At 48.0% G+C, this 25,960-nt stretch overlaps 7 protein-coding genes across 7 annotated transcripts; 5 read left to right on the forward strand and 2 right to left on the reverse strand.

Moving 5' to 3' along the window:
• Window positions 1-1,610: 1,610 nt before the first annotated feature.
• BP5553_00313 (Uncharacterized protein) lies at window positions 1,611-2,171 on the forward strand (the record flags this gene model as incomplete). Its single annotated transcript, XM_032008936.1, has 1 exon — window positions 1,611-2,171. One exon carries the CDS (start codon window positions 1,611-1,613, stop codon window positions 2,169-2,171), a length of 561 nt encoding a protein of 186 aa, XP_031872990.1.
• A 164-nt stretch (window positions 2,172-2,335) lies between these two features.
• BP5553_00314 (uncharacterized protein) lies at window positions 2,336-3,472 on the reverse strand (the record flags this gene model as incomplete). Its single annotated transcript, XM_032008937.1, has 1 exon — window positions 2,336-3,472. The coding sequence occupies one exon, from the start codon at window positions 3,470-3,472 to the stop codon at window positions 2,336-2,338; it is 1,137 nt and encodes a 378-aa protein (XP_031872991.1).
• Window positions 3,473-4,422: 950 nt separating this feature from the next.
• On the forward strand, window positions 4,423-5,878 carry BP5553_00315 (Oxysterol-binding protein-like protein; the record flags this gene model as incomplete). Its single annotated transcript, XM_032008938.1, has 4 exons — window positions 4,423-4,500; window positions 4,604-4,929; window positions 4,982-5,036; window positions 5,090-5,878. 4 exons carry the CDS (start codon window positions 4,423-4,425, stop codon window positions 5,876-5,878), a joined length of 1,248 nt encoding a protein of 415 aa, XP_031872992.1.
• Window positions 5,879-6,511: 633 nt separating this feature from the next.
• On the forward strand, window positions 6,512-7,214 carry BP5553_00316 (Uncharacterized protein; the record flags this gene model as incomplete). Its single annotated transcript, XM_032008939.1, has 3 exons — window positions 6,512-6,613; window positions 6,715-6,906; window positions 6,981-7,214. 3 exons carry the CDS (start codon window positions 6,512-6,514, stop codon window positions 7,212-7,214), a joined length of 528 nt encoding a protein of 175 aa, XP_031872993.1.
• A 2,505-nt stretch (window positions 7,215-9,719) lies between these two features.
• Window positions 9,720-11,599, forward strand: BP5553_00317 (MFS general substrate transporter; the record flags this gene model as incomplete). The annotated part of the gene is made up of 4 exons (XM_032008940.1): window positions 9,720-9,953; window positions 10,012-10,222; window positions 10,285-10,511; window positions 10,571-11,599. 4 exons carry the CDS (start codon window positions 9,720-9,722, stop codon window positions 11,597-11,599), a joined length of 1,701 nt encoding a protein of 566 aa, XP_031872994.1.
• A 750-nt stretch (window positions 11,600-12,349) lies between these two features.
• BP5553_00318 (uncharacterized protein) lies at window positions 12,350-18,095 on the reverse strand (the record flags this gene model as incomplete). The annotated part of the gene is made up of 12 exons (XM_032008941.1): window positions 12,350-13,552; window positions 13,611-13,870; window positions 13,922-14,225; window positions 14,366-14,458; window positions 14,512-15,140; window positions 15,202-15,386; window positions 15,856-16,115; window positions 16,597-17,170; window positions 17,221-17,338; window positions 17,416-17,523; window positions 17,595-17,868; window positions 17,925-18,095. 12 exons carry the CDS (start codon window positions 18,093-18,095, stop codon window positions 12,350-12,352), a joined length of 4,179 nt encoding a protein of 1,392 aa, XP_031872995.1.
• A 1,686-nt stretch (window positions 18,096-19,781) lies between these two features.
• On the forward strand, window positions 19,782-25,802 carry BP5553_00319 (p-loop containing nucleoside triphosphate hydrolase; the record flags this gene model as incomplete). The annotated part of the gene is made up of 7 exons (XM_032008942.1): window positions 19,782-19,962; window positions 20,215-20,239; window positions 20,353-21,597; window positions 21,681-22,705; window positions 22,760-24,643; window positions 24,721-25,325; window positions 25,383-25,802. 7 exons carry the CDS (start codon window positions 19,782-19,784, stop codon window positions 25,800-25,802), a joined length of 5,385 nt encoding a protein of 1,794 aa, XP_031872996.1.
• Window positions 25,803-25,960: the final 158 nt, after the last annotated feature.

A 25,960-nucleotide genomic window follows, 5' to 3' on the forward strand; every position in this document is an offset into this window, starting at 1 on the left:
GGGGCGTGGTACATGTACTCTCTCGACCCGCATGTGCGCGACCTTGTTTGTATCACGGGGGGGGTTCCTCCTTTCGTGACTCGAAATCCCAGCTTTGTGGGACTCTGAAGGCCAAGGCCGAGCTTTTGTTTGCTGCCTACTCTGTATCTACCTTATCTTGTAGCCTGCACCTATATCAACTGCTAATAATACGAAAACTTGCTTTTCTCTTATTGCCATACGATTATGTCGGTCCCAGCTTGTATGCTGCGCGCCATGGTGGTGCTGATGGGCGAAGTACTTCGTACCAACCAATACTTTGAGCTCTTTGCTACGTCAACATCAACATCAACACCTCGCGACAGATGAACCTGCGCGTGCAGCCCTCATAGGTTGAGCTGGCTTTACGCAATCTTTTGAGACGATACTTCGTCCGCGAAAGCGAGCGATCATTACTTGCTTAGGTAAATACGACGTATGAGTCGCTTTACCTAAGGCATCGGAACCATCTCCTCAGTTGGATGAAGGTTGCGCAATATCTCCACTCCACCGGGTATACAACACCGAGCCTTATCAGCATCCGGTCCTTCCAATGGTGGCCTTTCTCCGGCCACAAGAGTTGACTTTAAGCCAAGTGGTTATAGGAGTATTTCGTACAGTAGTGCGTGCTACTACTTGGGTAGTGCTGGTGGTATTCCGGCGATCACTACAGACGCTATGACCTAATAACACATACCATCTTCTTGTCAACATTGGATCTGCAGCAGTAGATTCAAGCCTCTACTTGTATGCCGAATTGCAGGCTTTGGAGTTCGAGCTTGGCTTGGTATCAGGATTGGCCATTCTACGGAATCGACATATTGAGACAGAATCTGCCGCCTGGTACTACGTACACGTATGTTATAGTACGTTCAGTTCTATATCGTACGTCTTTGCTGAATGTTACTAACCGCAGATCCGTACGTAGTACGAGGTTATCCCGAGGAATTGATAGGAGCGGACAAGAACCGACGCAAGCGACCCCGCATCACCAAGATGCAAGGTATGTTCCTAAAAGTCAATTCCTAGCAATATTCGAGCGCCTCTACTAATAATAATAAGGGGCATACCTTGAGGTACCTTGGCTAGCGCTGTCTCCCTAGAGTCTAGATGCTTAGTTCTCACTTCGAGAAGACTCTACCAGCCACTTACCCGGACTGCCCATCTCCTCGGTGGTTATGATTCGCTGGTTCATGACGTCCTCCTCATTATTCAATACGATACGCCGCCATAGCTCTTAGGTAACCTGGTTTCTGGTTCGTGTGTTATAACGCAAAGATACGTGATTGGTCCTCACCATTAGCTATCTAGATGAGGTCAACCTTCTGCCTTAGGTATGGAATAGTAACGTTAAATCATTCATTACCTCTGGGGGCCTCCTGACCTTTAAGCACCTCCATCAAGATCCTTATGCAGCACAAGATGTTATCGAAAAAATAATTGTAACTTCCTGGTTCTACCACATTACTGCAGACTGTATTCACATATATCGCTGGCGATTTCCAGCGTTCACTGGGAAAAAGACGATTACAGTTTATTGGACACTTTTGTCTATCTCCGATCGCTCAGACGGCTAAACCTTGTTCGCTCCAATGAATCCAACTCCCCCAGACCGGGCATTTGCCCTTCAGGAATATTTACTACTTCACTCCCAACACGACGCCTTACAGAAGCACCTCAGCCAAATCTCGGCGTCGGTTCCAAACACAGCAGTCACTTCCGCTTCTAATTCACCAACACGACATGGAAGTACATCAACGATCGGCTCAGATCAATCGACTTCCGAAGAGGGCCTATTACTATCCCCTCCGAGCCGTATCCCCTACCACCAACGCTGCCATAGGATGCACAGTGCACGACCTCAGCCATACCAAAGGTCGGAAAGAAGGTCTTCCTTGCCAGCAATCATTGATGAGAACACACTCGGGGAGATTGCTGAGGACCAATCGAAGATACAAAATGTGAACCAGCTGATCAAGACTACCTTGACGGAGCTGCTCAACTGCGACGGCGTGAAGAATAACGATAGATATAGGATGTGGGTACAGACAAAGCTGATGGATGCGGAGAAGGAAATGAGAATCCACAAGGGCCGAGCCTGTGAGAGAAGACAAAGTCTGGAGAGTGGCTTCACTCCTCACGCGCGACCATAGCTGTGATAGGGGGTAGAGTTGCACAAGGCGTCTTTTTGGCGCAAAGGGATTCGGGATAGCGATACTGTACGAACTACGGATGTAGATAGATAGATACCCTTGACGTCGACTGATTTCATAAATGTAACAATATGATTGATCATGACAAGAATGACGATAGTGTGTTACGTCTGTTCGAGTAGCCACCCCATACCTTTGACCGTATCCTCGACAAATGTCTTGCTCATTTCCATTTCGGGAAAATTCGTCCAGAAGTAATGGCCCAGCCCCTCATAGACATCAATTTTCGTTTTCACCCCAGCTTCCTCCCTTAGTACTCGTTCATATATCAATCCTTCATCACGTAGAGGGTCTAGCCCGCATACTTGAAAGTATGCTGGCGGCAGATCCTTGTGCCCTCGTTCCGTTTCCCCATAGTGAAAGGGCACGAACAACGGACTAGACATATTGCCGTTCATGCCTGCTATACTGAAAATCCTCGCCAGATGGTCGAGGGGCAGCAGGCCGAGTACAAGTCTGGCGACTGGGGTGATAAGAGGGCTCAAGGGCCCTAAATCCACTTTAAGGATGGGATCATTAACCGGGGTCACAAAAGGATGCGAAAGATATTCGGATCGATACTGAGTGGGAATATGAGAAGGTGGCAGGAAACACATAATAGCAGGGACGCCCAGATACTGGCCCGTTAAAGGAGGCGATAGTTTTTCATCACGCGCGATGTGTGTGAGCACCGCTGTGATGTTCCCACCGGCCGATCCTCCCCCGACTACAAATCCCCGTGAAGGGTCGGCACCGAGCTCTGAGGCGTGCTGAGCGCACCATTGAAGTGCATCCCAAGAGTCGTTGATCCAGGTTGGGAAAGGGTGCTCTGGGGCGAGCCTATATTCCACGTTGACACACACGGCTCCCTGGTCCCGAGAGAACAATCGACAGTTCACCTCCTCATCGCTCAAGTCCCCCATGCCCCATCCCCCTTCGTGGAACATGACGATCAAAGGACTCCCGCCCTCCTTCTTTGTCACGGGCTTGTAGACCCTGATTATGATCTCTGAACCGTCGCGGACAGGAATCTTCCGATCCTCCTCGATGACTTCAGCGACAGGTCCAGGCAGGTAGCGGAGAGCCCATTTTTCTTTTAAGATAGCCGCCCTGTGCTCCCGGAGGGCAGTATGATCTGTCCGGCCGTAGTACGGGTCGGATGGCTTGGGCAGCCTGATCGCCGGGCCCTTTTCTAGTATGGCAGCCAGGACTGGATGTATAATTGCTAGCGAGGCGAGTTCCCCTCTTGTACGGGGCGCCATGGTGAAGATGTCGGGAGAATATGAATCTGTGATTAATATGACGGCACCCACAGAGTGTGGCCTGAGAAGTAAATCATAAGCAAACCAAAGTGTAAGTTATTGAACTGTAGAAACTGCCTTTATACAAGGATTCTAATCTAAGGCGATAAGAAGAGTCGGAGCTGGAAGCTCCTTAAATATAAGACTCTTGGTTTGCTAATAAGCGAACGTATAACAAGCACCTAGGTAGCGGTCGGGTAGTGGTTGGAACTTGAGCTGAGCCGTGGCAGGTTAGAACCGTCACACCGAGGGTTCTACGGAAATATATATCTGCGTCTAGGGGATGAATACTGTGTTCTGACGGAGGTGGAGGGATGCCTCTCACGTGCGCGAATAAATCCCGTGACTTTTGCACGTGACCTATCTGGAGGCATATATCCAAATCCGAAAAGCCGTACTCTCTCTTCTTCTCTCTTTAGCTTAATATCTTCGTACCTACAGTTATAGTTGAATAGAGAGATATCTAACTGCAAGGCACTCTTTAGTTGCATCTGTGCCAAGTAAACCTCACGTGCTGGCGTTAGGTTGGTCAATTTCACACGTGACCAAGTCAAGCCACGTTCTTGGCTCAGCCCCCTGCTTACGAGTACAGTGGCGCCAACCCGCGTTCACATGCTCAAAGCGCCAAAACAAAGCTGCTGCACAGCATGAAGCAATGGACGTCTCAGAAGACAGAACAGAACGGACACTCGAGCATCCGCATCAGCCAAAGATCCACAGCGGCAACAGTAAGGGTAACGGTAAATATATTCCCAATACGGCCATTGTTTCACGCGTCCTTTTCTCTTTGCAAGTGCAACGACAAATATACCTATCCTCTGTTCAATCTATCTGGTTGCATTCGGATAGCTTTTTGTTTCAATTCCAATTGCAGATTTCTTACTCGCAAGATCTTGATCTTGCGCTCGATCATGTCATTTTCTACAAAATGCGATGGCGGCGAGAAATTACCGCCTGGTCAAAAATCAGCTTGGTTTTCTTTTATTAAAGTATGCTCCGTCCTCAGCGATTCCTTCCCAATCGCAATATTATTCCTTCGACCCCTATAGAACAGTCAATTGGCCACGCGCTAACATGATATGATAATCGTAGTCAATAGCAACGTTCAAAGGCGACCTCTCCTCCATAACCGCACCCCCATTCCTTCTCTCCCCACAGTCAATCGTCGAATATAGCGGATACTGGGCCGAACATCCTAGCTTCTTCGTTGCCCCGGCCCACGAAGAAGATGCGCAAAAGCGTGCCCTAGCCGTCCTGAAATGGTTTCTAAGCACGCTGAAAGAACAGCATGGAAATAAGGATGAGAGTAACAAGAAGAAGTGGAAATTGAAACCCCTGAATCCGTTTCTTGGCGAGCTGTTCTTGGGGAAGTGGGTTGACGAGGCGGGGACGACGGAATTGGTCTCAGAACAAGTTAGGTAGGTGGACAATATAGAAGTAGTGGGATGAGAAGGGACTGACGGTTCCTAGCCACCACCCGCCTGCTACGGCTTTTAATTTATGGAATGATGAACATGGAGTCAGGGTACGTTAGAGAACCCATTACTTTGAGGAGGTTTGATCTAACTCTTACTCAAGTTGCAAGGACATATTGCCCCTAAAGTATATTTTAACGGGACCGTCAACATAGAACGAAAAGGCTACGGTGTTATGCACATCGATAAATATAACGAAGACCACCTAGTCACCATGCCAAAAGTCCACGTCGAAGGACTTGTAACTGGCTCTCCATCTCCAGAACTATCCGGCACGTCCTATATCCACAGCTCCTCCGGCTATACAACGAAAATTGAATATTTCTCCAAAGGCTGGTTGAGCGGAAAGCGTAACGCGTTTATTGCCACGATCTTCCTCGATGATCACGCGAACGAGCCCATTTATATCGCGGAAGGACAATGGAGCGATACTTATATAATTAAAGACGCCAAGACCCAGAAAGACATAGAGAAAATCGATCTTAATACACTCCGGAAAACGCCAATCACGGTATTCCCTCTCGACAAACAACACCCCCTCGAATCACGGCGCGCATGGCAGCACGTAGTATCTGCAATCAACAGAGGCGATATCTTCGCCGTCGGGCACGAAAAATCGAAAATCGAAAACGAGCAAAGACAGATGCGAAAAATGGAGAAGTGTGAAGGGAGTGAGTTTCGACGAAGATATTTTACACGCGCAAATGACAATCCTATTGCGGAGAAATTAGCAGAGGTATTGAAGGGGACTTCAGTGAAAGATGATATGATTTGGTTGTGGGACGATGAGAAGTATAGGCGTATTGAAGAGAATAAGAGGAATGGGATTAAGAGTCCTGTGCATTGTAGATTTGATTCTGGGATTGAAGGGATTGATATGTCGGATGACTAGCGGGTTGCATAGCTTGGTTTGGCGTTTTGGATATACCACCCACTAGTAGATATGCTATATATCCCGTGGGTACTGGCGCCATAGAATTTTGATATAAGGTGGAATTAACAATGCTAGACCGACTTCTAGAGTATCATCTAGCATTATACAAAGTACCTATTTCGTCATTGCAAAACGAATACGGCAACTAAGTATGCTCACGCTCACTAAACAAATCAAGGTCGTTTGAAGATATTCGCGCAATCAAAGCTCCCAGGTAGGTAACCATCCCCGCGATTGCATGAGATAGAGCTGGTCAAAATTCGTCCCACCTATTATTATTCTACAATTCTGCAAGCACTATGACGTATTTCCCGATCTCTTTCCTAGCTTGTCAGGGGTATTTGGGAATTTTGGCGGGGCAGCTGGATGGAAACAAGGCCGCAAGGCTGAAAATGACATCATGACTGCCCCCTTTTGCCATATGCTTCGAGCCTTGCGCCATAACTATCGTGAGTTCATTAGGTATATATAGATATGTCTACTCGTATGAAGATTCGTTCTTTCTTCTTTCCACATCAACACCATATACATCTACAAATCATACACTGTCAATAACAATCACCCAAATAAACGAACAATAACCAACCAGTCATGTCTGACAAGAATACCTCCACCCTTCAGTCCTATGTTGACTCTGCTTCCGGCGCTGTCCAATCTGCTTTTGGCGCTGTGATTGGAAGTACTGCTGACAAGGTATGCTCTTCTCCATTTCCCTTCCCCTCTTGATTTCTCCTTCGCCTATACAACGTACCCAACAATGAAATGTCCTGCCAGTCATCTAACCGGAGTCACAGAACGCCGGTGAATCCAAGAAAGATAAAGCGACCCTCGAGAATGAGGCCTCGCACGCCACAGCTAAGCTCGGAGGTTTCACCGCATCTTCCTCCGGTGCTGTCACAAAGGACGACCCCAACCGCCAGGAGGGAAGCTGGAATCAGACCTTGGGATCTGCGAAGGAGGCAGTAGGTGGTTTCATCGGATCAGAGGTTCGTTATAACTACCCCACGTTTCAATATCTGTATGATACATGACAACATCATGCTGACCCAGTTGGAAATAGGATCTTAAGCGCCAAGGCGCCCAACAAAACGCCGAAGGCAAAGGCCAGGAGGCTCAAGGCCAACTCAACGATTTCACCGGTGGTGTTGCCAACCGCGTGTCTGGAGCGGTAGGTGGTGCCTTTGCAGGTATTACTGGAAATCGGGAAGCCCAGGAGGCAGCACAGGAGAAGCATGACGTTGGTAAGACACAGCAGAGGGGTGCGGAGTTGGATATTCAGAAGCAAAATAAGTAAATGGAGGGCAGGGGAATAATGACAAAAGGATGACACTGCATTGTATGATTGTAAATGATATCCCATGGGGAAGTGAGGGGGCTGGCTGGCATCGGTAATTTTAGTTGAGGCTGATGCCTTGTGTCGTTGACGGTGATGGATAAGGTGTGGAGTTAGAAATAATGATATACCCCTTTAATGCAACAATAGATAGCGCGACTCTCCTAAAAGCGCACCTCAGATATTCCAACCTGCATAGCTAGACAAGTGCTAGCATGGGTTTACTAGAAATATCCCAAACCCCTCAATGTCAGAGAAGCTCAACGTCTATATGGAGAGGAGCTAAACATCCTGGCGTAGTAATTCATGATTTTCGTCGCGAAAGACCACCTAAAAATGCAAGGAGATCCCAGAGGCTCACGCCAATTACCAGATCTGGAGATGGAAATGTGGCTCCGTTGCACGAATGACCTTGCCTCTATTGACGATGATATATGGTTTACTAAGGCAGTTGACCTTCGGTAATATTTTAGTTTATGAACTGAAATTATAGGTTGCTGTCATTCTTCTAGCTCGTCTCATTATCGTAGCTGCTGTAATTTCTATCCTTGTATCCTTCTTATGCCGTTAGATCAGAAGGGAACTTACAGTTAAAATCAGTTTACCATTTAAGGCAGATAGGGTGTTGGCTTGAAGGATCATCTTCGATTGTGAACTGATCTGCACGCTTTCAAGTTTTTAGCATTTCCATGCTCTTGTAGCCGTCCCAGTTCCAGGGTAATTGAAGGGAGCGCATCTTCAGGTTCGATCTCTGCTGTTGAAGAAGGGTAAAGAGACATCTAGAGAGACGGGGTGAGAGATACGGGAATGGAAGTCAAGGATGCATGTTGTTTAAAGCGGCGGAGATCCTCATTCGTCGGGTGGGTCGACAAAATCCCAGCCCATGGTGCTTATTCGGGATATCATTTCCTTTTATACCCTTAGGAAGGTGGCCCCCTAGGCTAATTTCAATTTTCAAACAACCATAGGTGCTCTAGAGGTGACATCCGGAAGCTTAGGTATTTCCCTCAAATTATTACCCCGCAATACTCACCACATGGCCCATGAAACCAACTCCCACCTAGCTCGAAGAGGTAGATAAACGTCCCTAGGGCATAAAATGCAATAGCTAGGGTATTGAGGATGATGACCTCGTCTTGTACCAACGCCAGTACTACCGGCCTTGCCAAGCTCGGAAGCAGGCCCCAAGAAGCTATTCACAAGTCCCATCATGAACATAAACAACAATAGCAGCCTCTCGATCTCTTGAAGTGACTTGGCTAGGGATGCGGAATGATACTCCCGTGTGCGGTTCTTGCTTCAGTAATAGAGGCTGAGTGAATAAACACCAGGAAAATGGACTGTGAAAGAGATAAAACATCCTCCCTCGAGTCTTCAAGGCACCAAAGCCTCGATGCTGCTGAGAAACCGTGCGAATGGCTGTTCACATGATGTCATCCGTGGAAAGAAAATCAAATCTCTGGAGGTAACTCATTCTCTGAAAATGAGCAGCGGCGGATGTATCTGATGCAAGGAGACTTCTTCAGATGCTGCTTCTGCCAAAATCCTATCGAATAAACAAAGATCGTTGGTGAGAAAGAATTTCCCTTCAGCTCTCAATCGCGAGAATCATTTTCTTATCTTCGTGTTTCCATCTTAGCACGGCTTGGCATGAGTGGGGCATGCCTATCAATTACTCGGTAGGCACGCATTGCTGGGATTCGATATCTTAACGTCGTCGTCGTAAGAAAAGTTTCTGCGACGAGGTTAAAATAAACCCGGAGAGACAATTCAGGGATAAATGGAGAGAAATAGTCACGCCGGAGCTGGTAGTGCTTCGTCCGACGTCTCGGCGGACTGCACCCTCAACTTTATCAGCGTTTCTTGCCCGGCAATTGGCCAACAAAGTAAAACATATCCCTTATCATATCGACTCATAATATATCGGATATGTCCCAGCCCACAACTTCCTAGCGCCGGCGGAGGAAAGCAGGATTGGCATGGACGGTCAGACGTACAGTGATGGCCAATGTGTCGCCGCTGACTCCAGCTCCTGTGCATTATTTGCTTCAAGTTTTGCGTTTTCGTGTTTTTAGATGGCGAATTGCGACCTAGCTTTGCTTACAACTACGGGACAAGATGTCTCCCTTTGGGCCTTTACTCACGGAAGAGTTATACCGATCGCTGGAATTCGTAGTGACTTAGGGCTCAGTATATCTCACGGCCGCCGTCATGGGTGTGTCGAGCCTTACAGAACCTCCTATCAGAGGGTTGGTTGGAGAACGAGGGAGGCTTATATGTGGATGTATATAAGGAGAGGGTGATAATGGAGTCGTTGTTCTCGTTTCAGATCGTTCCATACAGCCACTTTCGTTCACTCTACTCCCAATATATAAGTGAACACGGACTTTTCCCTTTTCTTCTTTGACTTTACTCTTTTTCACTACCTCGAAACCACCAAATCATAATTTCCCTCTCATGACCGACATGGAGTCGAGATCAATCACTCTTGCGGACGAAAAGGATCGTGCGAGCACTCCTTCGTCCCATTCGAGTATCGACATATTCACGCAAACTGAGATAAACAACTTACCAAAAGATCATGAAGGCCCTTTGCTGAAAGCTGACGCGGAGGGGGAGAATGAGAAGGACGAAGGCGAATATCCAACCAGAGCACGCTTGGCGTTTGTTATTATTGCACTTCTTCTCAGTATCTTCCTTGTGAGTTGCCTATCCTACGACCTACATTATTTTCAAGATGCTAACGTAATATGAATAGGTGGCTCTCGATATGACGATTGTAGCTACAGCCATCCCGAAAATTACCGAAGAATTCGCAGGTCTGGATCTTGTAGGCTGGTATGGATCAGCTTATTTCCTTACAGTCGGAGCCTTTCAGTCGACCTGGGGCAAAGCATACAAGTATTTTCCATTGAAGATATCCTTCCTTCTCGCCATTTTGCTTTTCGAATTAGGCAGTCTTATTTGTGGTCAGTATATTTCTTGCCTTCCTCCCCAATTATCATCAAGATATGCTGACACTGTCCTATAGCTGCCGCTCCAAACAGCACCGCCCTGATTGTCGGACGAGCCATCTCGGGTCTCGGGGGAGGAGGCATTGCGTCCGGTGCCTATATAATTATCGCCTTTTCTGCACCACCGCGACAACGCCCTGCATTTACCGGACTCTTGGGGGCTGCGAACGGACTAGCAAGCGTGATCGGCCCCCTCATAGGTGGTGTCTTCGCTGACCATCTAACATGGAGGTGGTGTTTCTGGGTGAGTCCCCCTCTTAGCGGAAACATAAAATCACCATCGCCAGCTAACACGAAAGTCAGGTGAATCTCCCGATTGGCGGACTTTCTGCGGCGATCATCCTCTTTTTCTTCACAACTCCTGCGCAGGCCGTCCCTACCAAAGCAACATGGAGAGAAAAGTTCTTGCAGATGGATCTCCCCGGTGCATTTGTTGTAATGGGCGCCATCGTCTGCTATATTCTCGCTCTTCAGTGGGCCGGACAGTCAAAAGCGTGGAATGACTCTTCAGTTATCGGCACATTAGTCGGCTTCTTCGTCATAACGATCCTCTTCTGCGTGATAGAATATTACCAAGGCGAGCGGGCCATGATTGTGGGTCGTATACTCAAAAGCCGCAATGTCTCTGTCAACATGGCGTTGATATTCTTCCTTGGCGGGGGTTTCTTCCTCTTGATGTACTACATTCCGATCTACTTCCAAGTCGTTTCCGGCGTCAGTGCCTCGCAATCTGGAATCCGCAACCTGCCCTTAATCCTAGGTACAGTCATCGCGACTATCATCTCAGGCGGCGCCATCTCCGCAACTGGACAGTTCCTCCCCTGGCTTATCGCTGGTACTGGCATGGCAACGCTCGGTTCGGGCCTTCTGTATACACTAGGCACAGACTCTCCCCCGGCCCAATGGATTGGCTATCAAGCCCTAGCAGGTCTCGGCGTCGGCGCTGCCCTCCAAGTCCCCATCATCACCGGCCAAGCTCTCTCTCAGGCCTCCGATCTCAGTTCTGTCACAGCAATGATCTTATTCTGTCAAACTATCGGAGGTGCATTGTTCGTCTCAGCAGGTGAGGTGGCATTCGCAAATGTCTTGGTGGCACGATTACTAGTTCATGTCCCTAATCTCAACCCCGCGAAGGTTGTGGCTGTGGGGGTTACGCAGGTCAGGGTTGTATTTCCGGCAGAGGAGATCCCCGGGATTATAGATGCCTATATGGATGGGTTGAAAGCCAATTTTGGGATCGCTATTGCAGCCACAGGGCTTGCTTTTGCGATCAGCTTTCTGAGCAAGTGGACGAGTTTGAAGGGGAAGGTTGTCGTTGCAGGGGCTGCTTAAAGTACCTTTGTTTTGTGATTGAGAAATAAGAGGATATATACTGGGTATATTCTGGGTATAGCGGGACGCAGATGGAGTTTCATAGTATAAGAGCGGTAATGGTCATTACCCAGGTAGGTTGGTTGGGCTGATAAACTTTTGCTGGTGTCGGTCGGAGTTATAGGGGCTATACTCAACTCAACACCACAGGATGTACAATTTAATAAGCACCTCTGAGAGGAATGCGATATTAATTTGGCTATTCGAAAGACTTTCCCAAACAGCTCACTAAAAGGCTGAAATATATGAATATTCAACTGGTATAAAGATCTCTTTCTTTTAAATAGTTATAACCACGTTTCATGGGGCCCGTTTAATGTGTTCTATTTTGGATAGTGATGGGCGTAATACGATTGCTTGCTGCTAGTTAAGAATAAATTATGAGAGTTTTAGTGCAGTCTACTAATGGGGGAGAAAATTATATTCTAGTGGATTCTCCACAGCTAAGTAACAATCACATAGGGTATGATTCCACTATGAGCGGGCATTATATTGCAGTATAGATTTTATAGATCATGTAAAAATATAGGGATAGAAACAATGAGTTAGGGTAGGAAGCGGAAAGAAACAAGAGGAGTAGTTTTTAGCGTAGATGTTCCTCATACTGATATACATAAAATATTCCTACCTATAGCTATGAGCAGCATATTATTGACCAAGTTACATCTCCCTAAATAAAATCTCCCGCCTCTTCTAGCCTATGCAACAATTTCATACAACAACCCCGGAACTCTCACTTCCCTCCTCCGCTTTCTTCTCAGCCTCTGCCCTACCCCTCTGTTTCTCCTTCATAGCATCCGCAGCGGGATCATCGACATCTAGTTTACCCTCACCGTCCTCCCAGTCCCTTGGTCTAACGATCCTAACACTAACTCCAGAATCCTTCGAATATACCCTCAACCCGAGAACAGCCACGGCATTCCATGGATCTTTTTGGAACTCATCCTCCTCATCGTCTTTTACGATTGGAGCAGGGATTGCGGCCGCAGCGGCGAGAGCAGCTTCTGCTACGGCGTCCGCGATTTCGGCAGAGGAAATGTCTGAAACTACTGAGAGAATGTCCGATTCGTCGTCTGAGTCATCAACTGGAGGTTTTGCTGTTGGGGGACTCTCGGTGGGCTTGGGAGTGGAAGCTACAGTCTCCTCGGCGGGTGTCTCCTCAGCGGGTGCCTCCTCAGCGGGTGCCTCCTCAGCGGGCGTTTCGCTTGCTGTAGGAGTTGAGGCCGTCTCGACAGATTCTGACGACGAAGTCTTGTCGTCAGTTTTACTCTCCTCTCCAGGAGTTTCGTCGGGCTTAGGAGGTTCTGTAGTTTCTCCCGTCTCAATATTAGCCGCCTCCTCGTCATGTTTTGTAACTTCGTCTGGCTTCTCGCCCTCGTTATGCTTCTCGTCCTCGACTTTCTTTTCAGCGGCAGCCTTCTCTTCTTTGGCCTTAGCCTTAGCCTTTCTCACTACCTTCGCAGCTCTGACTTTTCGTTTCTCTCTGTTTTCATTATGCTTCCGCTGGAGTTTCTCCTTCATCAACTTCTTCTTCATCTCTTTCTTTTCTTTAGCTATTTTGGCTTTCGCAGCCTTCTTTCTGCCCTTCTTCTCTTCGGGGGTTTCGTAGATTTGACCCTTGGCATGTGCCAAATCATATGCAAGGCCAATTCGTAGGAGCTTTTCCCGACGGTTCTTGACGTTGTTTCGCACGACATCTTCAACATGTGTGGCACTGCTGTCGCGCTCGGCCTCGACTTTCATCAACACATGATACTCGCCAGCTTCAAGCTCGAGTTCTGCTGAGACAGATCGATGCATCAACACATTGCTAACGCTGCGGACAAGGTAGTCCTCCTCCCCAGCCTTGTGCACGCGGAATACCAGCTGGAACCTGTATTGGTCTTCGAGACCGCAGAAATAACGGCTATCCAACTGGGAAGTAATAGTGTAAGTGATGAGTGGGGCATGGAGCGGTGTTGTTGTTACTTACCTGTGACAGAACAATCACTACCGGCGCTTTCTTCTCAAGTATAAAGCAGAACTTGGTGTCATTGTAATTAAGCGACCATGGGATAGCCAGTGAGGTCCACTGTTGAGTAACTTTCCAATCATCCGAGAATAATCGCGTACGATCAAAGATCTGATACTTCTTCAGAAGGTCTTCATAGGACATCCAGAAAGCCCCGTCATTACCAAATCGATGACCAAGCTTTTCCATCCATTCTGGGGTCCACTCCTTGCTCCCATCACCTGAGATATGTTAGCATAATGAATGGTGCACAATTGTGATAATAATCTTACTCCAGGGTCCAGTCCATTCCTTCTGGCCCCAGGGATTTCTCAGCAAACACAACCGTTTTCCATCAATTTCAACGCATTTCATAATTGAATAGGCATGGCCCTCAACAATCCCTTTCCTTTCACCACGACCCCCAAAAATACCTCCCCAGCATCCGAAAAGAAAATCCTGGTTGACTTTCATTAGTTCCTCTTTCCAGAAGTACTCCTTATCGAGAATATCTGTGCTGAACACTTCGGTAGTGACGCCGCCAGTTAGATCTTCAAGACCTTCTCCAGTGAAGCCGCCTTCTATTGCTGCGTAATCCTATATGCATGTCAGCCATATTGCATCGCTTATGAGGGTATGAGAATTGCAAAATCAACAAGTGAACTGCACCGCATGCCAAGGTCCGCCATATAAAGCCCGATCTAGTGTATTATGCGGCATGGTCTAAAATAACTTACGCCATGAGCTTTAGCATATGCTTTTTCCATTAAAGGAAGCCACGTTTCATTCGGATCTTCGCATTGAGCAAAGTAGAGTGCGTTGGAGTTGGACTGTAATTTCGGGTCAGTAATGATAACGAATGGTTGGGGTATGAGTAGCAAACCTGGTAAATCCTGCGATAATCCTCCTCGGAGTCGATACGTTGGTGGTCTTCAATTAAGTTTCGCTCTTCCCAACTTGTGTCGTAGTCTGGCTTAATCAAATACAGTTTATCATCGATAATTTCAGAGATCCACTCGCCATCTCTGTGGAATACAAAGCCATACACTCCAACTTGCTCATCTCTCGCAACACACACCTTCTCAATAAGGCCCTCTTTATTACCCAAAGTGCACAAAGCTGCCATAAACCAGCAATCACCATCTCTGCCTTGGCGGATATCATTCGCAGTTGGGCCCTCGACAAAAAACTTCGGATTGTCGAATATATCAGCAACTCTCTTGACGGACCCCGGAAGGGGGTAGAATTCTGCAGTCGCATTGTCTGACGAGCTTGATAGCATCGTCAAACAATCCGTTTGGCCGTATTCCAAGTCGAATTGGATGTTGAAGTGGTTGTCCACGTATTTCTGATTGATCCGGCGGCACTCTTTGACAATCTTCGCAACCTTTCCCTTGCACCGCCTTGCCGCTTCTTCGTATGATGATACTGCGCTTTCCCCTTTAATGACCCCCTTGGGCGTTTTCTCGCTAGCTTTCTTCGTGTAGTTGTTTTTGGGTAAGACGGTCGCAGCTATCAGTAGATAATGATTAGTGGGTAATATCTTTTGAGCAACTCTGGATTATTACTGTACCTCTGCCAGGAGTTTTACTGTCGAATTTGGCCCAAAAGTCATCAATGGCTGCCTGGGGTGCGAGGCGCTTTGGCTTTTTGGGAGGGGGTGCCGGTACTAGAAGCATCGGTTTGTCCTTGGTAGGATTGCCAGCCTGGCTACGGGAGCTGCATGACGACGATGAGGAGGATGAAGATGATCGGGGCCTGCTTGGATTGTTTTCAGTCCTATGTGCACCCGGTGCGAACCGGTGTGCAGCGCGTGATAGCATGATGGCTGTCGAAAGTTGATCAGGTAAGACCGTAAATCAAAGGCTCGAAAATGGCTGTTACCGGCCCACTCAAAAATATATCAGATAATGGCTTACAGCTGCAAATGCTAGTTTAAGAAAGAAAAGGAAAAACCGGTGGTCTTAATCTGAATACCACGACGAAGCCATCGAGCGGATACTATATGCGGTGAGAGTAGTAGTGCTGATTGTCAGCCCCATGCAGCGGCTGGACCTGACTGTCACAGTGGCCAAAGCTCTGGGCTGTAGTAATGCAGCCCTCCGCGTTTAACTGCCCTGGATGGGCTATGATCCATGATGATTCGCCGGGGCCCCGAGAGAAGTAGCCCCCAAATGTTGGTGAGACGATGCACTTTGGCGGCGAAACAACATAGTATACGACTCACAGGCTGGGCATCCCGGTGTGTGTTTCGGGGGCGGATGGGAGGATTGGGAGGATGTGAATGTTTGAGAAGTTGTCTTGCGCGGCATAACTGGAAGGCGGTGGCGCGAAAGTGATATCAAGATCCTTAACTTCAAGTTCTTGTTTGCTGCTGCTACGTACTTCGTATTCAAAGAGAGGTAATAAGTGAAGAACAAGACGGTCGTGTGCCAGCTGCCCGTCTACCATGAAACTAGGCCGTGCTCCGGCCCGTGCGGCCCTAACCTTAAAATTATGGGTCAACCGATATTGTCCTCAGGCCTGCTGGGCCCCTGATCTCCCATTCTTAGATCTGCACCGACATCTGCACCTAAGCTCTAAGACTTGTTGAGAGAGTCAGCCCTCCAGGCGGAAGCTGCATTAAATTTGAGTTTCATGCTCAGGGGAAAAGCATGCATTATTAAGTTGAGAAAATAGAGAGGAGTCAAATACTCATAGCTACCTGAGCCTTCCTTGTGATCGTAAACACTCGTTCTGTTGTTGAGTGGAAACACATAACTCGTGAGGCTTACATGCGTTTTAGTGAGATCACGAAGGGATGGCGTAAGTGCATCTACTTTAACGTAGTGATGTACTCAAATCGACAGTTCGGCACAGTATTGACAGCCGTTACCCAAGGGCACAAGGGAAGAAAGTAATTCCTCTGTATTACGTTTGAACAGGATAAGCCCATCAGGGGAAGAGAATTTACATGGCAAGATCACACGCCAGGGTGCTCCTTTGCGCGCGGCATAGCCGCCTCCGTGGAATCGACCATGGGATCGAAGTCTCTCCTAAACACCATCCCCCTCCGGTTAAAAGTCCTATCTGGATTTCGAGGCAAACGAGCTGTGTCCTTGGGCTGATCGTTTCCCTGATCACCGTCATTCGCAACATAAGGCCTGGTTGCCGAAATCCCCACAGTACCGTTCAGCTGTCCTAATTCGTAAGTATTTGTTATACCTGCGTTTGAATTGGCGGTATTTCGGTGGCTCGACCTAGGACTAATAGTTAAACCGTAGGAATGGCTCACAACATGTGGATCTATCAGGTGGGTCGTAGCAGGAGATGAAGTACTCCCCGCAACTTGGTAAGCTAGAAAGTTGGCCCTGTGTCGATGCGGCTCCTCGACATACTTTTTAAACAGAGGCCTCAGCGTAGGGATTGTCGCCGCAATTATTCCGATATTGCATTCGATTGCTGTCCAAATTATGACATTGGTGTTGACCCACATGAAATCGGCAGTTTTATCGCGATTGATGACTAGGTAGTACACCTTGACTACACCGGCAATGGCTGCTCTGTACAAGGGTTAGTCGGAAATTGAGGAGAAAGGAAGATGCCAACCTACAGGATCCCAAGGGACAGAATGGCCCAGAGTGAGAGCTTGGTGCGCATGTCGGTTTGTAATTTCCAGAACAGAGGAATCGGTAGAATGGCGAAGACGACATCAGTGGCGATGTTGAAGACTGTGTTATAGTTAGTGGCTGAAAATAGCCAATTTCCACCGCGATCCTTGCGACTGGAATGATGCCTAATAACTGACTAGTATTTAAGAGCGCAATGCCCGAGGCAAGCTTCTCCGGGTTACACATGGTATTGAATGCATCGTCAGGTTGCGCAAGGCCTGGCCTACATGCGACTAAGAGAGAAACTGTAGCGAGGTTAGTAAGTATTTTAAGAAAAAGTAGATATATTAGAATAGGAGCAGAGAAGAAGGCTCACCCGATGCAGCAATCGTGTAAAATGCCGTAATCTTTATGACGGTCCTGATGAACTTCATAAAGAGCGGGGAGTGAGTGAAGCGCAGTAAGAGGTATCCGACACTTGCTTTGATAAAGGCCATTGAGAAGCCATACACGATCTGACTTTCGAAAGCGAGCCGTAGCCCAGCTTTGAGGCCGGACCATCCTACATCTTCATAAGCATGGAACAGATGGCGACCCAGGCCGTAATGAATCTGATGCACAACAAATGTGCATCCAAGAATCGAAAACACCTATCTTAGTTAGTATGGTGTTAGATACAATAAATTGAGCTACTCGCCATTGCTACTCCGATCGAGTAGTCATCCCAGCCTCTGTCGGGTTCGCGATAGATCCGCACAAATCCTTTTGCGAGAACCGCGCAGAGTGCAAAAACGGTGAAGAAGACGGTCGAGGCTATAATTACTGTAGTATGATTATCATCTGGCAGATTATAGCCAGGAAGGGCTGTTGGGTCCATCTTGGGCGGCCTGTTGCGAAACGCGGTCTGTGATGGTATTTTCTTTGCTGAGGTTGTTGTAAAATCATACGCGCCGCCTGGCAAATACTTTTGTAAAGGTGAAGGTGAACGAAGCCGAGAGTAAACACGTGAGTAGCTCGCCTCCCCCTCCCCCCCTTTTCTCTAAAGAACCGTTTCTTATCCTCGACGAGCCCTAGGTGTACTGACCAAACCCCCGACTGCTCGCCACTACAGCTATTGCCCATTGCACATATATGCCAAGTAGGGCGATAAACACATACTGCCTCAGTTATGGTTCTTCCACCGCAATGGATCGACTCGACATCTCGATGGCCATGCTGGCCACGCATCCGGAAAGCGGTGACTGCCGCCGCAGTCACCGCGAGACCTCAAGATCCAACGATCAACAAGTCTTTGAGAACGAGAACGATGGCTCCCATCCATTGGGGCCTTTCTTCATCCAGAGATAGGAAAAAAGGCCGAGACTCAAGATCGATGGCTTGGTTCGACTTCTTCATATTCTCTGTCAATCCCGCACATTCAAGGCTCTAACGGCTCCAGGTCAAATGCGGCTCGCTCAATGAATGACACCTAGGAGTCATTGGGTTGCCAGACGTCCTCGGAAGGGGAGCGATTCCATTCTTCCAAGTTGCAGATTTTCGTCAATAGCTGGGTGGACCAACTTCAGGAATCGGGAACGGCAACTGGTACTATATACCTTTATCGCCCAGCACCTACATATATCATCTTGAAGAGGATAAGAGGACGAAGACTCTCTGGCTCATTTGATGCTGGATAAGGGGCCACAACATCGGTGGGAAGCGGTAAATCCCAATAACCCTAGGCGGTATGGCCAAAAAAAGATGTTAGTGCAACGCATAACATCAAGACTCCTATACCAAGTTAGTTGGCTTCAAGGGTAGTTATAGACGGGGGCAGCTGACACCTTAATATGCCTGAGCCGAGTTTATGTATTGTGGTATTAGAAATTTCAATTATAACTAGGCGGATTCCTAGGACATGGAGCATTGATATGTATGACGAGCAACATTCAACACTGTACATTCTCTAGAGACCTGGGGACGTTTTGCGGGCCACATTATGGCCCGACCATCCATTTAATTATAGACAGCCCAATAAGAGTTGTGTTCAAGGCAGGTTCAAGGCTTATCCTGGTATACCTCATCCTGAGTCCCAAGAAGGAGATCGCTCCTTTCGTCCTGGTGATTTCATCTCGGCGCTCGTATGAGTTGCAGGCAGCTGCTCGGACCTATCTTCTCAATAGCTGGATGGTAAAACATTTCTTATTTGAGCAAAAAATAGTGTATTTAGTATTTAGATAGTCATATGACTATAAACTTCGCAGAATGAAGGTTGTTTGCTAACAGATGACGTTGGAAGCAGGTCACGTGCAGTATATATTCCACGCTTCCAAGCGAAGTCGCGCCGTTCTCTCCCGTCTGCCCGCCCGCAAAATCTTCAGGCAAACAAACAAATCACCGTCTCTTCACAAACAAATACCACATTTCCATCCGCATCTTCACCTTTAATCGACGCTTGTTTCCCACGTCGTCGTGGGATACCGAACCGCAGCAAATTGCCCCGCTGACTCTCTGGATCTACTGACATGAATTAGAGGGAGAATAGTCACAGCACCGCTTCCCTGCTCTGCGCTGCCCCGCCGCAATGAGTGAAACCCCGGACCAAGAACCCTCGGCGGCCAGCCGGTCCATCCTGAGCTGGTATGATAGCACCAGGCCGATGATCATCGACCTCATTGGTGATTATGCGGGCAAAGAACTCTTTCTACTTGAAGGAGACTCGCTATTAAGAGAGTGTTTTGAGGACGATAGGATCGATTTCGATTGTGAGTTCCGGAATTTTGATGTTATGGTGCTAGCCTACTAGGGCTTGCAACCCAACCCAACCCAACCCAACCCGCAATTACCAATGGAGATATTCGCGCCTCGTAATAGATTATACAAGTCTATTCATGGACCTTATACATTCCCACTCCACTGGATCCATTGTGTTTATCCCGAATATTTCACTTGCGCCTGGTCGCAAGCCTGCCGCACGTCCTCGCTTCTCCCAGGGCTAGATTTGCTAACTATTCCAGCCGGCTTCCAGTTGCTTCATAGTGTGTACGTCGTCGAACGATTCCTGGAGAATCTAGTAAAGCGACATTGTTCGTTTCACATTGCATTTTTTGAAGGTGGGCCCACTCCCACTATCTTTCTTGACTTCCTCTAAGAAGTCCTCTAGAAAATGCTGCTCTATGTGTCCCCCCGGGGCTCCCTCCCACACACCGTGCTCGGTACCTATTGGCAAGAGCTGTGATCAAGCGACATTTTGCTCTTCGCCTTCCTTCTTCCCACCCAGATGTGGCGATCAATGTTTTTCCTTCACTCGAGAGCCAAGAATTCAAAGAGTATCTTGACGTCACTCCAATACATTTTGTGATGATGCACGATGGATCATCCCGCTCCAAGAAGATTAAACGGGACTCTTCAGACGATGATGAGAAGCTTGCAAAAATATTGCTACGGGGGATGATCTGGTGGTGGAACACTCACAGACTGAATGTCTCCCTTATTAATCGGATTGAATTTCGAGATTCAAAGGTCTTCACAATGATTGTTGAGAGTTTTACCCCCTCAAGTAAACAAGCGTTTCTTATCTCTAGCGCTGCAATCCAGGATGAAATCAAGCATGCCACAGAATCGATGAAGGAGCTCCAATCAGAACAAAGCTCAGGCGAGCAGGCTGCATCTGCTAATTTCCAGAGGTTGGTAAAGTGTCCCCCTGGTGACATAGACTCCGAAAGCTACTATCTCGCGGCATACGGAGTCTCCGCAATTCTCAAATGCCAAGACTGCGACATATTTATGGCATCAGCCTTCATTCTCCACACTATAATTTTGAAGCACGTCCCGATCTCACAACGGCGGCTTCCCCTGATCAGTTTCGATGAAGAATTTGAAGACCAAATTGAGGGGTTCATTGAGGATATATCCAATATATGCCGGCAAACAATAGACAGTGCCGAATGGACCGAACTCATGGCAGAGAGAATGGCCCAGAGCGATACTACGGATCTCGTGGATGGTCGCGTGTTCCGCGCAGTCATTCAAGCAATGTGTGACAAATCAATCGAGGATGATCTCCCATCAAGTGTCAAAAGTGACTGGAAACTTCTGCACCAACTTGTAAAGCAGTTGACCGGGGAAGAGTTATCATTGAAGGGGAGCACAGAGCCAGAATTCTCAGAATCCACGGCAACGGAAAGTGATTTGAAACCAACGCCTGAGGATCTTTCAGTTCTGCCGTTCTCTCACCCAGTGTTCGATAAGCACTTGGAGTGCATTCATGTTGCAACAGACACGTCGATCTCGACGAAAATGGAGGCTATGAAGCTGTATCGAGAAACTTCACATTGGCACAATCACCGGAAACCATTGAATCCTAAAGTTCCACAAGCTGTGAAGGTCTCAAAATGGCGGTACGTAACCAAACGACCTGATCCGAGTGATCCTCACTATAACTCCAGCTCCAAACTTAACAACCACTTACTAACACCAACAGTAATCCCTTGCGATTGAACCAATTTTATATGAGCGAAATGACCTCTTATGCGGCCAGTCTTACTGGAGCAAAAGGCAGGGCTCTCGATGCCGAAACGATCACCGTCGGGCCCAAGCGGCTTGTGAAGCCAGCCGAGAAAGCTGAGAAGGCCGAGAAGAGCTCTGCCATAGCAAAGCAACAGCAAGCTTTAGACAAAGGCGCGCAGGGGCAAAAGGCCGCCCCGAAGAAGGGTACAAAGAAAGCCGCCGCAGGGTTGTCCAAAAAGGACCAGATGATTGCTGATAACATGGAGCGGAAAGGGGGGTCAGAGGCTGACAAAGCGTTCAATGCTTGGGCCACGATAAGAAAAAACTTTGATGTGCTCTCCAACGACCAGGACCGCTACTTGAGGACCATCGATTATCTCAATGGCCTGGACTCGACCAAGACTACGTATCTTGAAGGCGAGGTTAACACATATGCCCTTCAATCACTTCTAGGCTGGTGGGCCGAATATTGCAAATCTGGAAACAAATCTGGTGGCTATCATGTAGTTGCGTTAATCTGGACAACAATCCGTACTATCTGCTCTATTACCTCACCAGTTAGTAAGGAGATCGTCCAGCATGTCACCAAGATTTGCACCCTTCTAGGAATTACAGATGCAGCAACACCGTTCGCCTCATCTACCACCGATCGCAAACTCTCCTTCACTTTCAAATATCCAGTTCAAGCACCATCGCTGCTTATCGATATGACACAGTCGGAATTTCAGCTAAATCACTGCGGACCGTACATGGATCGAATGTTAGACGCTAAGCCTGATCCTCGAGTCTCGAGCTTCGTTCCTGATGGCTGGCAGCGGGATGTCCTCGACCAACTTGATGCAAACAAAAGTGTATTCGTGGTCGCACCAACTTCGGCAGGAAAAACATTTATTAGTTTTTACGCAATGGAGCAGGTGTTGCGTGCCGATAACGATGGGGTTTTGATTTATGTTGCACCAACGAAAGCCCTTGTCAATCAAATTGCAGCTGAAGTGCAAGGTAAGTGATCCTCTCCATCCATACAATCAAATTTAATCTTGCTAATCAACTCAGGCCGCTTCTCGAAGAAGTATCCCCTCCCTGGAAAAGGTGTCTGGGCCATCCACACACGGGACTATCGTGTCAATAACCCTACGGGTTGTCAAATTCTGGTCACTGTCCCACATATTCTCCAGATTATGCTTCTTTCGCCTTCTAATGCAAAGAGTTGGGCTCCTAGAGTTCGTCGGATCATCTTCGACGAGATCCATTCCATCGGACAGGCAGAGGACGGTGTTGTGTGGGAACAACTTCTCCTACTAGCGCCTTGCCCGATCATTGCGCTGTCTGCCACTGTCGGCAACCCAGGACAATTCAATGATTGGTTAATAGAGACACAAAAGGCAACTGGAACAGAATTGAAGATGATTCAACATGCTACGAGATACTCAGATCTTCGAAAGTACATGTACGAGCCACCGAAATCTTTCCGGTTCACAGGACTAGGCAGGTCCCACGGGGTCGGTCTCGGTCTTGATGGCTTGACCGGGTTCGAGGAATTCCATCCTGTCGCCAGTCTAGTTGACAAGTCCCGCGGGATGCCGGACGATCTAGCCCTTGAACCCCGTGATTGTCTTTCACTGTGGAAGGCGATGTGCAAGTGCCAGACTGAAAATTATAAGGTGCCAGAGTCACTAAACCCCGCGAAGGCTCTCCCACCCTGCATTCGAAAAGCGGACATTTTTGCATGGGAAAAAGGTCTTAAAAAGGTTCTTTTACAGTGGATGCAAGATAGTGCATCTCCATTCGATAAAGTTATCTTGGAATTGAGCCCATCTGCTCCTAGAGAACAGCTCGAGGAGGCCCCATCATCCGCCTCTTCCGTTACCGAAGGCGAAGACCTGGATCCGCAGGACTTGGAGGCCACAACTTTGCCGCTCTTATATAAGCTGCATACGCGTCGGGCCCTTCCAGCTATCCTGTTCAACTATGACCGAGCCCAATGTGAGACTATCGCTTTTGCGGTCCTGCGACAACTTGTCGAAGCAGAAGATCGTTGGAAACAGGGGCCTCAATGGAAAAAGCTTATGGAGGGATACGAGAGATACAAGGAGCAAAAAGAGAAGAAGTCCCGGAAGCCAGCCAAACCCAGTAAAAAGAGCAAGGATGATGATGAGGGAGGATCTAAGTTAGATCGCATGCGCGATGAAGCATCTGACGGGTCCTCGATTTATGACCTCTTTGACCCCGATGCCCCACAAACCGACTTCAGTTTTGCCGATCCAAAGCGACTCCAGAAGGCTGAGCTCGATGAGTTCATCCGAGCCTTGCGCTGGAAGAACATAAAAGACGAGCTCATCGACCTACTCAGAAGGGGAATTGGCGTCCATCATGCTGGTATGAATCGCAAGTATCGACAATGCGTGGAAATGTTGTTCCGAAAAGGATTCCTTAGAGTTGTGATCGCTACGGGAACACTGAGCTTGGGTATCAATATGCCCTGTTCGACCGTTGTTTTCAGTGGAGACTCGGTGTACTTGACAGCATTGAACTTTCGACAAGCTGCTGGTCGTTCAGGTCGTCGTGGTTTTGATCTGCTAGGAAATGTAGTCTTCCAGGGCATCTCTAAGGAGCGAGCAAGCCGCCTGCTTAGCTCGAAACTTCCAGAGCTTACAGGGCATTTCCCTATTACGACGACTTTGGTCTTGCGACTATTTACGCTTCTAAATGGCTCTAACACATCCCCATATGCTGTCAAAGCCATTAACTCACTACTCTCACAGCCTCGACTCTACCTTGGTGGGGATAGTTTCAAGGAGCAGGTGTTGCACCATTTACGATTTTCCATCGAGTACCTTCGCAGAAACGAGCTTCTTAGCCCTCGTGGAGAGCCTGTCAACTTTACAAGCTGTGTATCGCATTTGTATTTCACGGAGAATTCGAGTTTCGCATTTCATGGTAAGTATAGGGAAACATCTCTTCCTACTTCTGAGCAGTTGCAATTTAACGAACGTGCATACTAACTTATTTTGAAGCCCTCCTTCGAGGAGGATATTTCCACCAACTCTGTGCCGATATCGACACGCAACCCGATACCATCCTCCAAAAGATGATCCTTGTACTAAGCCACCTTTTCGGTCGCCGCGTATGTAGGGAGATCGACGATCCCGAGGAGGCTGAGAAGATCAAGGCATCTCCATCAATTGTGTATCTCCCGCCGATGCCAGAAGAAGCTACCGAGATTCTACGAAGGCACAATAAAGACACACTCGACATCTTTACCACATACGCTAAGACATTTGCTGAGCAGCACGCAAAGGGCGAAGAGCAACGACTACCGCTGACACACACAGAGGTCGGCCCAGAGGAGCCATCAACTGCCAACTTCCTGCCGAGTCTCCCCACACCACATGCACGATCTGCTTTTGTTGCGCTTTCCGGCCTGGGAGATGACTTTGTGACGATCGAGGATCTCTGTTCTTCTACCCGTGACGGCGTCTTTCTCGAATCAGCCGTCGTTCCCCATTTGGAGATCCATCCAGATGAGACTCGAACCCCGCTCAACGCGTATCTGGTAGATTTCTATATGCATGGGGCTCTCGAGCCTTTGGAACGGGCCAATGGTATCCGCAAATCGGATGTAAGTATTATTATATAAACCATACATTGTGAGAAACCTGACTGATCATTATAATAGGTATGGTTCGTACTGAACGACTTCTCATTGGTTCTCGCAACCATCGCCACCTCACTCGCTCTTTATCTGGGTCTTGAGTCCGATGCAGACCCTGAGATGTTGGATGTGATGGGTAGCGGCGACATCGCAGAGAATGACGCCGACGAAGCAGTAGCTGAGCAGACTGTGCAGGACACCCAACCCAAAATCGGTACCCCAGTCCAAGCCCCTCCACCTGTCCGGAGAAAAAAGAAGGTTGCGGAAGACTGGGACGCAAGTGAGGACGCTATGGTCGCTGAGGAGAACTTCCTGAAGAGCGGGGGACTAAATGGCACAGGTGCGACAGATGATGAGGAGTATGATAAGTTGATGAATGTTTACAAAGCGTTCCGGAAGCTGAAGACGGACTTTGATGAGAAGTTCAGAGCTATCTGGGCTTAGATTGCCACTGCGGTAAAGACGAAAAGCGATGTCATGATGTTTATGATGATGATGAAGCATCAATGTTATGTTAGAGTGATGTTATTGGGAAACGACCCGGTTAACCATGATAGATTCTAGATTGCAATCTCAATTCGTTTCCACAAGAATAGACAGGT

This window comes from Venustampulla echinocandica (genome assembly GCF_003357145.1).
Source record: "Venustampulla echinocandica strain BP 5553 chromosome Unknown scaffold_0, whole genome shotgun sequence".
Classification (NCBI taxonomy): Eukaryota; Fungi; Ascomycota; class Leotiomycetes; order Helotiales; family Pleuroascaceae; genus Venustampulla; species Venustampulla echinocandica.